General features: G+C 34.0%; 1 protein-coding gene across 5 annotated transcripts in view; it reads right to left on the reverse strand.

Annotated features, from left to right (window-relative positions):
* Positions 1-4,394: 4,394 nt before the first annotated feature.
* The window catches only part of TRIM23 (tripartite motif containing 23), a 31,618-nt gene continuing 22,574 nt past the window's right edge, over positions 4,395-13,438 (reverse strand). For 3 of the 5 annotated variants that reach the window (XM_005857939.2, XM_014549050.1, XM_014549054.1), the window contains 4 exons: positions 9,162-9,291; positions 8,534-8,644; positions 7,244-7,368; positions 4,395-5,250 (listed from right to left, as the gene is read on the reverse strand). In XM_005857939.2, coding sequence (XP_005858001.1) covers positions 5,071-5,250; positions 7,244-7,368; positions 8,534-8,644; positions 9,162-9,291 — 546 coding nt within the window. In that variant the 3' untranslated portion in view covers positions 4,395-5,070. The other 2 variants (XM_014549056.1, XM_014549045.1) reach the window with 2 other exon arrangements.

The raw sequence follows: 13,438 nt of genomic DNA on the forward strand, positions 1-13,438 counted from the left end.
GCTTTGCTTTTTTCTTGCAATATTTCTCATTAGGTGAAAAATTGAGATGGATTAAACTCAGGCAAAATAGCACTCCTTATATGTAATTTCTCGTGAGACTCAAAATCATAGTAAATAATGAGTGGTATGCCATTGTTCCTTAGCTTTTCAAACATGCCTGTTAATCTGCCCTCACATGTTTCTTTAGACTTACGAAGAAAGGATCTGAGCCCTAGCCAGTTTGGCTCAGTGGATAGAGCGTCGGCCTGTGGACCCAAGAGTCCTGGGTTCGATTCTGGTCAAGGGCACATACCTTGGTTGTAGGCTCCTCCCCGGCCTGGGCCCTGGTCAGGGCTCGTGCAGGAGACAACCACTCGATGTTTCTGTCTTTCCCTCTCTCTTCAACTCTCTCTAAAAATCAATGGAATATGCCGAAACCGGTTTGGCTCGGTGGATAGAGCGTCGGCCTGCGGACTGAAGGGTCCCGGGATCGATTCCGGTCAAGGGCATGTACCTAGGTTGCGGGCACATCCCCAGTGGGAGGTGTGCAGGAGGCAGCTAATCGATGTTTCTCTCTCATCGATGTTTCTGGCTCTCTATCTCTCTCCCTTCCTCTCTGTAAAAAATCAATAAAATATATTTTAAAAAAATAAATAAATAAAAATAAAAATCAATGGAATAATGTCCTCGGGTGAGGATTTTTTAAAAAAAAGAAAGGATTGATAGTATATACTGTTTCTTTTACAAGGTTTGTGTTCCATGCCAAATAGCTTTGTCTTTTGATCATTAAGTCGTAAGTAGTGGTAAGTAAAACTTCAGTAAATAAGTAGGAAGTCCCTTTGGTCATATTAAGTTCCTTAATAATTATCAAATATTCTTTCAAATATAATAAGAATAAATGAATATATGAGTCCTTGGTTTTATAGACAGATTGATTTACCAGTTCATTCTTTTTCTAATGCAGCTAAATAATTTTGTCCTCATTTATAGTATTTCTTTTCTTACCTTACTAAATATACTATCAAAAAAATATACATTGAGTAAAAATTTTAGTATGTAACGAGAGATTAATAGAAATTGTAGTAAAACAATGAGTCCAAAGTCTTATAGTGATTTCCCTTCTTGTTTACTTACCCTGATAACTTCATAACTATTAAGAACTATTGCTTCTAATTTCTGGACAGACTCTTCAAGAACTTATAGGAAGAACCTGTGCAATAAATCTGTTTAGGGATTTCATTCATATACTTTAAATCTTAGCTTACACTTTCCTTCTGTTCATCAGCAGGATATTTCCTTTATTCACTTTATACCACAAACTTTTCTTTTTTTTAAAAAATGTTTTTATTGATTTGAGAGAGGAAGAGAGGGATAGAGACATCAATGATGAGAATCATTGGCTGTCTGCCTCCTGCACACCTCCAATTAGGGAGCAAGCCTGCAACCCAGGCACGACTGGGAATCAAGTAGGTGACCTCTCAGTTCATGGGAGGATGCTCAACCACTGAGCAACACCAGCCTGGCTGTACCACAAACTTTTATGTGATGGAAGCACATGCAAGTTTTGCTACTTTAAAATTGTATCCTCCTCCTAAGATGTAGAACTTGAAGTTGGACATAAATGTCTTTTCACTGTGACATTTACCATTTCTTCCTCATTTTAGGTGGAGACTTCTCTACGTAGCAGATATATTCATTCCTAAAAGCTCAAACCTAAATTTTTGATAATACTGCCACCAGGTGGTAGTGATGCCTCATTTCCCTCAAAATATCATTGTTTTGTCTAAGTGAAAATAATATTTAATGAATTTTTCCATTGTGTTACAAACTTAACATAATCAGTAGACCTAAACAAATTGCCAGATGTTTTTTAAAAGCATGTTTTAAATTATTAGCAAGAAACCATCTGACATTTATTAGTCCTTTTCACTCATTCATTTAGGAGAAAAGTATAGCTAAGCTATCTTCTTCCCTATTCCTATTTTGCAAACTGAGAAGCATCTCAATGTTACATAAAACGTCTTTTAGCAATATTAGTTCATAGGCTACAGCTAAGTTTTCCAAGCCATTTTCTAAAAATGGTTATTTAAAATGCTATGCTCTCTTACAATATTTAGGTCTTACAGAAGCCTACACCTGAAACCTATATGATCTTGTTGACCAATGTCACTCCAATAAATTTAATTACACACACACACACAAAATGCTATGTTCTCAAATGAAATAAGGTTAAGTTTAAAATTTAAAAAGCAATAGACTGTTCATTGCAAAATTTTAGTCAAAACACTAGTTATAATACTCATTAAAATGTGACATTGCAAATACAGACTATGTTATTTCTAAATCTTTAATATACTACATCTCAAATCTGACATGTAAATCCCTACCCTGTTTTATTGTTTATCTTCACAACACAAACATGAATTTTTTTCATTAGATTTTATTGGGTAACATTAGTCCACATGTGTGGATTACTAATGTACAAAATCTGTATATAGCTATGGCCATGTGCCCACCACCCAAAGTCACATCTTCTCCTGTCACCTATTAGGACCCCTTTCTTCCCCCACCCCCTCCCTCTGGCAACCACCACACTGCTGTTTGTGTACATAAGTTTCAGTTTTATATTAAACATGACTTTTAAAAATAGTTACTACCCCTACTATTAGATGGTTCAAGAAATAGAATTTTTAGAATAACGATAGGACTTCTTTAAAAGGATTGTAACAGTTTATTGCTGTCTATACTGATCGTATGTGTAATGAAAAAATGGCTTCTGGTGATTATAAAGCATTCCAGAATTACACACCAGGGCTATACACTTGAAAAACCTGCTTTACATAAATCATACAGTAATATGTAGGCTTAATACAGAAACTCAGGGCTAGGAATCAAATTCTAATAGATTGTATTTAACATGTTTCTCTTATTCTTAAATTTGACATTTCCCAGAGGGAACTAGCACAATCTTAACTAATCATTAGTGAAAGAATACTACCACAAATAGTAATAATGGCCTAAGAAAAATATTTCTTAAAAAAAAACAAACATTACTATTATGTACATTATAACCAGGTCTAAGCACAGTTTTAAAAATTGTGTTTAGTAATATGTTAAGAATGTGAATTACAAAGTTTAACAAAATTGGTAAAATAAAAAATAATTTACAAGGAAAGCAAGTTTACATATTAGTGTTAGACATTTTTCTTTCAATTACCTAGTAGATAAAACAGTTCAAGGGCTCACAGGCAAATGTAACATCTTTATTTTTCACAGTTATTGCAATCAGTCCAATATTAAATAATTTAATTCATAAGTATTATTTATATGCACAAACTACACTTGTAACAGCATGACCTTTTACTTGAAAAATAAAGGACAATATAATTATATTATTTACACAATGCCCATAACACTAATGGACAGTTTTTTAATGCTTTGTTTTCTAAAAGTTTTGTTGTTTTTAAACATAAATTTGAAGAGAATGAACCAAAACAGTACCACCAAGTCACATTTTGTCATCAGACATTAATGTCCTCATAGTAGTTCAACTAAGATGATGATTGAACTTCATCCTAAAATATAAAAAGTATTTTTTTAAAACCATGAAATCTGCCTGGCTGGAGTGGCTCAGTTGGCTGAGCGTCATCCCTTGCACCAAACGGTTGCCAGTTAGATTCCTGGTCAGGGCACAGACCTGGGTTGCAGTTTTGATCCCCAGTTAGGGAGCATATAGAAGGTAATTTGATCAGTGTTTCTGTTCTCACATTGATGTTTTTCTTTCTCCTCTCTAAGCATGTCCTTGGGTGAAGATTAAAAGAAAAAACAAAACACAAGAAATCCAATCTAGCTAAGTTCAAATATAATAAATTGTACTGCCATAATAAGAGAACATCCTTAAAATATGAAAACCAGTAAAGAGCACAGGATTTTTTAAACTTTTACTCACAATACTGCATAATAAATGTGATAACTTTTTCAGTGTTTCTTCTGTTCTTTTCTTAGATGTGCTTTTTCTCTTAGCTTTTCAAGGCCTTGTCACAAAGAGCCTTAATCACATTTTATTGTCAAGATAAATGCACTTATTTTGGTAAAACATTTCAAATGACGTAAATGCTAAGCATTCCCCACTGTTTAAATGACTTCTCATAAGGTAAAGGTAATTTTCTACTTAGATGTCTCTCTCTTATGTAAAGGCAACCCTAGTTCTTTGTGTAACTTACTACCTTTTATGTATAGTCTTTCTCACTAAAGATGCAATATATTTTTTAAAAGAAATACTAAGTACTTTAAATATGCTGAAAAAGTAGAAGGGCCAGTTTAGAACTATAACCTAGGAAATAATACATCCAGGTTCAGCCCTGAAAACTGGTCTTTCATAAGTGAAGGTCAACTAGAACATAACTGACTTTCACAGTTTTTTTATTATTAATTATTATTCAGGTTAGTACTAATGTTACAAATCAGGCCTAGTTAGGCAACATTTCATTTTGACTCACTGGGTTTTATACAAAATGCTTTAGGAGAAAGTTTTAATAAAACACTGTATAAAATATTAATTTTCTATAGCTTATAGTCTTAGCTTTAAAGGTTTTCTATTACTAAAGGTAAAAGTAATCCTATAACCCAAAGATGCAATTTGTGGATCTTATTTCATTAAGTCATTGCCATTCTTACTACTAAATACTGCCAGAATTCAGGAAAGACAAGTAAAGAAGCCATGCCTCACTTGCTGCAGAGGTCTTTAGGCACTCGGTTGGCTATAAGAATACATCTTCACTTACCCTTTCTCTGTAACTATTTCTCAATATATGGGTCACATATAATCTGAAAAACTCAAATAACAAATGTGCATTTTAAAAAATGTAAAATCAAGAAATCCCTATTTAATCCAATTTAATCTCAATCAGATATTTAAATTTTGCTATAGAATAATTTTGGTAAAGCAATATTGTACTGAATTCCCAATCCAAAATTCCTTTCATACACATATTCTAAATTAACTACCTTTGAGATGTAGAATTTCTTACAACATATTATGTGCAAAATAACTCTTAACCACAAAACTTGAAACAACTGCTGCATTTAAAATCAAGCAACATCCAATACTCCAGCAGCCACAAGCTGCCGTGAGAGCCAGTCCAACCCTTCGTATAGTCCCATCCCACTTCGAGCATCACAGCCCTGGATATACCAGCTACGGCCACAGCACAGTTTATGAAGACTGAGAAGTTCAGTGATTTCTTCTACTGAAAGGGCTCCAGCAACATCCTGAAAGATATATACACATCAGAATTTCTTAAAAATCAGTTAATATTGACCGTCAATATCATCATCATTTTTTAAATTATTACCATTTATAAAGAATTCTATTGGTACCATTCTAACCAAAGACTAATCTAAAAACCTAGATTCACCTTTCAGTAATTATTCTGAGATTAATAAAACTAGGAAAAAAAGAGTTTTGGTTAAAATCATTTACTTACTTGTATTATATATTGTTTATATAGCAGCTTTACAATGAAATCAATAAAAGCCATGCAGCCTGAATGAAAGATACTGTCTGAGTCACTATAAGGCATCAATTTAAAAGAAAAATTAATGTGTATATATTTTGAAAATAGTTTATACATAGGGTTTACAAAATGAAGGGTTTATTAAACTATTCAGAATACTCGAACATCCCTACTTCCCAGAAGAGTCCACCAGTAATATTCTCATATTTTTCCAGAAAATTTCCATGCACATTTGTACAACACAAATAGAAACATACTCTAATTTTGTTTGTTATTTACTTAACACGCAAGTTGAATATAGATAGCTTTCCATTATCAGGATAAACAGATTTTCCACATTAATTTTAACATGTGAACTGCATTCCACTGTGCAGGTGCAACATCATTTTCTTTACCAGTCCTATACCAAATGTTCCAATCCGATAATGAAGTTGTGTGCTTATGTGCTATTACAAATACATACATATTTTTTACATACAGTTGCAAAAGTATCTGTGGAATAATCTTAGGATATCTGTCTGCAGGATATATTACTAGAGGTATAATTACAGAGTAAGAGGGTATATGCATTTCCCCCTAAGAAAAGGTCTCAGTTTAATAACCACAGCATAGTGTATGTAAGTCTGATGATTCTCAAAGATTTTTGTCTTTCACAATGTGATAATTGGAGAATGGTATTTTACTTTGTCTTATTTGTATGTCTTTAATCATAAGTACAGCAAAGCGTATCAGCTTATTTTTGGCCATTTTTTAATTAGGGGGAAAATCCTATATTCCTCATCGTACTCCTCCTTATGACATCTAAGCCGCTCTGTGGCACTTAAAACCATTTTGATCCTCCTAGAAACTTAAGGTCAAGATCTAGAAATCTGCTATTTTCTGTCCTTCATCCTCCCCTTTCAATCACCAAATTCTAACAATTCTACCATCATAAAATATCTTCAATCTGCTTCCACCTATCTATTCCTCTAAATAGGGATCTTGTTAAATCTCTCACTTGAATTACTGCAGCAATTTACTGCATCTTCCTGTCTCTAGTCCCTTACCCTTGATTAATTCTACATCCTACCACCAGGATTATAGTCTGAAAACAATGATGTGATCTTACAACCAACTAATCCAAAAACCTTTTGATGGCTGTCCTTTCCTCACAGAATAAAACCTACGTATCTCAGCATGGTCCTGTCAGGCCTTCCTTCACAATGTGGCCTCATCTGTTATTCTAGATTTTCTTCATCCTCTACCTGCTCCTCACATACAAGTCCACTGGATGCTCCCTAAAAATACGAATGCTTTTATTTTCTCTGCCTACCATAGTCTTGCCTTCACATACTGATTCAAAGACTTATCCATAATTTCAACTTATAATTTCAACCAAAATCCTACTTTTTTACGAATCTTAAAAGATGTCACCTTCAGAACTACTCTCTAATTTGCCATAACATTTTGTTAACATTATTGAAGTTACTTACCAGTTTTCTTTGTATTAGAATGTCATATATATTCACTTACGTGTTTACTTACATACACTGGAGTTTCAGAGAACATCAACTGACTTACTTCTTTTTGAATACTCCAAGGAATGAAGCACAGAATTTGTACTTTCCACATAGATTGCATTCAGAATATTTAGCAGAAACTTCATAAATATCTACTAATTATTTCTCTTTTGAAATATTTCTAGCTACTTTATGATGTGAAATACACAAAACTACTAAAATAAGTATTCTGAAATACAAATGTGTTACCTGTTTGTTAGCAAAAATCAGAAGCAAAGCATCTCGGAGTTCTTTTTCTGTTAACAACTTCGCAAGCTCACTGTGTGCTTCATTAACTCTGTCTCTATGACTGCTGTCAACAACAAATACAACAGCTACCAACAAAATGACAAAAATTTCAGTTAGTCACCTGCTAAGTTTCAGTAAATGGACAAAATATTTAATGCTCTCATTATATTATGGGTAGTCTACCATTATTTTTATGGAAAGGCTGCTTATTATAGGAGCAATAATTAATGGTATGATCTCAAATAGGTCACATAACTTTTCAGCTTTCATTTCCCCATCCATAAGAAGATTTACACTTGCTCTACCAATTAATATTTCCTCTTAATGAATGAAAATGTACCCCTCATGATCTACCTATTGATGCTACTTATTTGTTGATTACTACTTCTCTTACAAAAAGAGAATCCTTTAAAAATAAATCACCATCTTTATCTCTCCAAAGTATTCTTTCTAGACACCTAGCACAGCACTTTCCAGCAGAAACTTGATAAATATCTATTGAATGAATACTTTTTAGAAATCTTTCCAGCTAATTTATGGTAGCTAAACATATTCAGACATTTAACCATTCCTCATGATCAAAATTCCTTTTTTCTCCATTAATCATTGGCTCATATTAAATATCAAAAATCCCAAAGTAAACATAATTATCTAATCTCTCTTCTAGGTGGAAAGTAGAATGACGTATGGAACAGGTGGCATAAACATAAGCTTTATATTGGGATATAGGAGGCAAAAGTTAGAATGAGGCCCAACTGTGAATAAGTGCTGGATGGAATATATGTGACGTGTCAGAGTTTGGTCTAAAGCAAACCACTATAGGTTCTTCTGCAGATAACAACTGTGAATGAAAATGGAGCTTTTAAGATATTATAATGGGATAAATGTTTAATTAAATTGAACCGCATAACCATACACCACAAATTCTACTATACTCCACAATACTACCAGTGATCATACTCATGACACTAATAATTTAACTGTTAAGAGCAGTACTCATAACAGCGCACATATACAAGCTAAGTATTGTTTTTATGCTATAATTATGTTTTTTTCATGAACTATACCAAAGTACATATTCCAGTCTTTCCACCTTCATTTTTTTTAATAATGTGGGGCTGGCCACCAATATTTAAAGGTATAATCAATATTTAATAAATGCTTAAATATCAGCTTTACTATTTAAATCAATATACTGAAAACTGGCATCCTAAAAATCTGAAAAATTACGATGTCATTTTTTTCTCTTACCTTGGGTATTCAGGTAATAATGTTTCCACAATGGTCTTAATTTGTGTTTTCCACCTACATCCCAAATAGTGAACTTTAGATTTTTATATTCTACAGTTTCCACATTAAAACCTGAATTAAAAAAAAAGTTACTTTAATACTAAACTTATATTTACAGCGACACACCACACACAAGGCAACTCCCTGTTTATAACTGTGACTTACAATTATCTTCACACAGCAATATCTATTGCTGCCCAACCAACTCCACTCCTAACCAACCTATGTGGGGAATGTATACCTTTATCAGTTATTAGACCCCTAAAGCTGGGTGCTTAGGACCTTAAAACATAAGTACATGCCAACTCCGCACCACTACCACCCCCTCACCCTTAACCCTCAACAAGGTCACCAATCATTTATTCCTTCCACCTGTCCCACCAAAATTCTGTTCCTTCTTATTATCCCACCATCCACGTTTCAATCCAATCCTACAGCCACTGAATCTCGCATTTTTCCTCTTAAATGCTGGTGTCTTACAGCCAGAAAAAAAAAGCCCAGCTCCATGACAGATTGGCATATTATAAGATCCCCAAAACTCAGCTGTAAGCTAGGGTTTGTTAAGGTAAAAAGCAATACTCATACTTACCAATTGTTGGAATAGGTTGCATAAACTCATCCTGTTTTAACTTAAACAAAATAGTAGTTTTTCCAGCACCATCTAATCCTAATGTAACAACTCGAATTTCCATTTTTGGTCCGATGTGAACTCTATTGTCCTATAATTTTAAAAATATTTTCATCTTTTAATTTTGACATAGTGTTAGAAAGCATTAATATTTATACTTTTATTTATAAAATGTCACTGTTGATTACTGTCCTTTCTCCTATTCATTCCTCAATCACTGAAATCTGATCTGAAAGAGAAGAGTCACTCCTTAATGCCACATCCTTTACTAAAACTGACTACTTTGTTTTTGTGTAAATTAAAAATGTATGCATCCACCTAATTTCTCCAGATTTTTTTAGCTCAACTGAATCTTCTAAGGGTTTTTATGCTGTGTTAAATATGTTAATAAATATATTAATTAAAAATGAGAATTGCTGCTCACTTCCCAGACATATACAGTTAACAATTTCATATATATCCCACCAGACACTTTCCTATGAACATACTGGTTGATATACACAAACAAAACAAATATACTTTTGTTTGTTTGTTTATCCTCACCTGAAAATATATGTTCCATTGATTTTTCAGAGAGAGTGGAAGAGAAGGAGGAGGGGAGGTAAAGTGAGAGAGAGAGAGAACATCGATGTGAAAGAAACATCGACTGATTGCCTCCCACACGTGCCCTGACCCAGGTACGTGCCCTTGACCAGAAATCTACCCTGCAACCCTTCGGTGCGAGGGCCGATGCTCTTACCACTTAGAAACACTGGCCAAGACAAAACAAATATATATTTTTTTAAATATTTTTTTTTCTTCATTTCAGAGAGGAAGAGAGAGGGAGAGAGAGATAGAAACATCAATGATGAGAGAACCATTGATCGCTGCCCCCTGCATGACCCCCACTGGGGATCAAGCCCACAACCCCGTCATGTGTCCTGACTGGCAACTGAACCGTGACCTCCTGGTTCATAGGTCTACACTCAACCACTGCGCCACACCAGCCAAGCCAAGAATACATTTTAAAAAGATAAATTTAAAAATACAAACATACACTCAACTAACTTTTATACTCAACAGTGTATTATGGAATAATTTCATTTCAAAACATAAAGATCTGCCCTTTTCTTTCAATTACTTTGTTATATTCCATGAGCCAAGATTTAACCAATCCCCAACTGACAGATGTTAGATCTCTGAATTTATCATAACGAACGAACAACATTCTTGTAATGAGTGTACATATTACTAGCTGCATGATCTCTCTGCCTCACTTCCCTCATCTATAAATTCAGGATTAAAATAGTACCAAACTTACACAATTTTTACAAGGATTATTTTTTAAAACACGTATAAAGTCCTTACAACAGCTCCTAAATAATTGTTGGTAACTATTATTTTGCCTCCTCGTTTTAGCACTCTTCTTTTATGATACAACATTGTCCTGGTTTTTATCCCACCTTTTTGGATGCTCCCTCCCATTTTCCTTTTGTCTACCTTTGTAATATTGGTGTACTTGAGAGTCTATATGAGGTGTGTTTCTTATCTACATAGTCTCATTTACTCCATGTGCTTCAGTTACCATCTTTATGATGATGGCTCCTAAATATACACTTCCGTACAGTCCTACACTTCAGAAATAAAACAATATATGAACCAGATTATCTTTGTGAGAATTCTAGAAACCAGTTGTGAAATTAAACACCTAGGGCAACAAAAAATGAAAAAGGGATTCCAACAAAAGAGGTAAAAAAATTGACAGAATTCTGCACACCCATCTATGCCCCTGCCTAACCTGGTATGGCACAATGCAACTAAAAGGAAAATGCCTATACCAGGACAGAAACATAAGGTTTTACTGAGCATCCAGTGTTCTGGCTCATCTGGGGTCGGCCTTAGATAGAGACCGGGTACTGTCTCACCCAACTTGAACCTCTTAGGGACAACCAACGGCACAATTTGAAAGCCACTAGAAACAGAGGCAAGGACATGGCACATTAGAACTCCTGCTGTGCAGGGAGAATAAGAGATTATTGGCTTCTGAAAAAATGCAGAGGCAAACTGCTTCAGGAATTCAAGGCAGCTAAAGCACACACACAAACCCAGAGACGATAAACCCCAGAAAAGGTTTGAGAATTCTAGAATCTCTAGCTGGGTGAAGGTCTTCCCAGGCTCAAAGCCAATTCATAAAGATTGGGAGAGGTAGTTGTTTATTCAAATGCCCAAATCTCAACAAAAATAGGACAAGGCATAAAAGAAACAGGAAAACATAACCCAATCAAAGGAATAAATAAAATTCCAAAAATTGACCCTGAAAATTCAGATCTATGAGTTGCCAAAGAACTTAAAAAACCTGTAATAGAGATACTTAAGAAGTTAAAAGAAACACAGACAATAAATAAAATCAGGAAAATAAATAACAGGCAAATTAGAATATCAACAGAGATAGAAATTTTTTAAAAGAACTAAAATTCTGGAGATGAAAATATAATAACTGCACTGAAAAAGTTCACTAGAGGGTTTCAAAAGTATACTTCATCAGGCAAAAGAGAGAATCACCAAACTTGAAGATATGTCATTTGAAATCAAGTTAGAGAAGAAAAAAAAAAAAAATGAGTGAAGAAAGCCTAAGGGATTTATGGGACACTAGCAAGGAGATCAACACTTATCTTGTGAGCGTCCCAGAAAGAGAAGAGAGAAAGAAAGGGGCAGAGAGAGCTTACCTGAAGAAATAATGGTTGAATACTTCCCAATCTGAGGAGAGAAATGGACATAAAAATTCTAACTCAATGCATCCCAACTAGGATAAACCCAAAGAGACCCACACTGAGACACATTATAATCAAACTGTCAAAAATCATAGACAAAGAGAGAATCTTAAAAGCAGCAAGAGAAAAAAGACTCATCACCTACAAGGGAGCTTCCATAAGATTACCAGCTGATTTCTCAGCAGAAAGTTTGGGATCCAGAAAGGAGTGGGAGAATATATTCAAAGTGCTGAAAGAAATAAAACTGTCAGGACAGACTGACAGTTGTCAGAGGGGAGGGAATTGGGTAGCTGGGTGAAGAAAGTGAAGGGATTAAGCAGTACAAATTGGTATTTATGGACTAATCACATAGATATATAGATTCTAGCATAGGGAATATAGTCAATAATATCTTGGTAAATATATATGGGGCCAGGTGGGTACCTGAAGCATCAGGGGATTACTCTGTAAAGTACATAAGTGTCTAACCACTGTACTGTACATCTGAAACTAACACAGAATAATACTGAATATAAACTGTAATTTAAAAATAATTTTAAAAAAAGAAAAAAGCTGTCAACAATGAATGCTATATATGCCAAAACTGTCCTTCAAAAAGGAAGGAAAAAATAACTTTCCCAGAAAAGCAAAAGCTGAGGGAGTCATTACCACTAGATGTAAACAAATAGTAATCTGTACTGTTGTAATTTTGGTGCATAAATTTAATTTTTATAGACTTGAAATAACAAAAACATTTTATACGCCTGAAACCAATAGAAAATAGTGAATGTAAACTGTAATTGAAAATTTTTTAACTGTAAGCCTCTGTTAATAGGTATACAGTATATAAAAATGTATTTTGTAACATCATTAACAAAGTGTGGGGGATGAAATAGGTATGCAATTGAAGTTAAAGCATTAACGTTTAAAATAGAGTGTTAGAACTAATATGTTTTATGTAATTACAATGGTAAACACACAAAGAAAATCTCCATAAAATATAAACAAAAAGAAATGAGAAGGAAATCAAACCATGTCACTACAAAACAATACAGTAAGAGAGGAGAGACCAAAAAAAAGCTATATGATATATAGAAAACAATGAACAAAATGGCCATAGTAAGTCCTTACTTATGAATAATTATTTTAAATATTAATGGATTTAGCTCCCCAATCAAAAGACATAGTTTGACTATATGGATAAAAAAACAAGATTAAAAAAAAGACAAAAAAACAAGATCCAACAATAGGCTGTCTACAAGTGACTCACTTTACATCTAAGGACATATATAGGTTCAAAGTGAAAGGATGGAAAAAAATATTCCATGCAAATCATACCCAAAAGAGGAGGGATGGCTATCCTATCAGACAATGGACTTTAAGTCAGAAACCATTATAAGAGATACAGAAGGTCCTTATATAATGACTAGAGGCTCGGTGCACAAAATTAGTACATGGGTGAGGTCCCTAGGCCTAGCTGGCAATCGAAGCACAAGCATCTGGCATGGA

This window comes from Myotis brandtii, unplaced genomic scaffold (assembly GCF_000412655.1).
Source record: "Myotis brandtii unplaced genomic scaffold, ASM41265v1 scaffold115, whole genome shotgun sequence".
In the NCBI taxonomy this organism is placed as follows: Eukaryota; Metazoa; Chordata; class Mammalia; order Chiroptera; family Vespertilionidae; genus Myotis; species Myotis brandtii.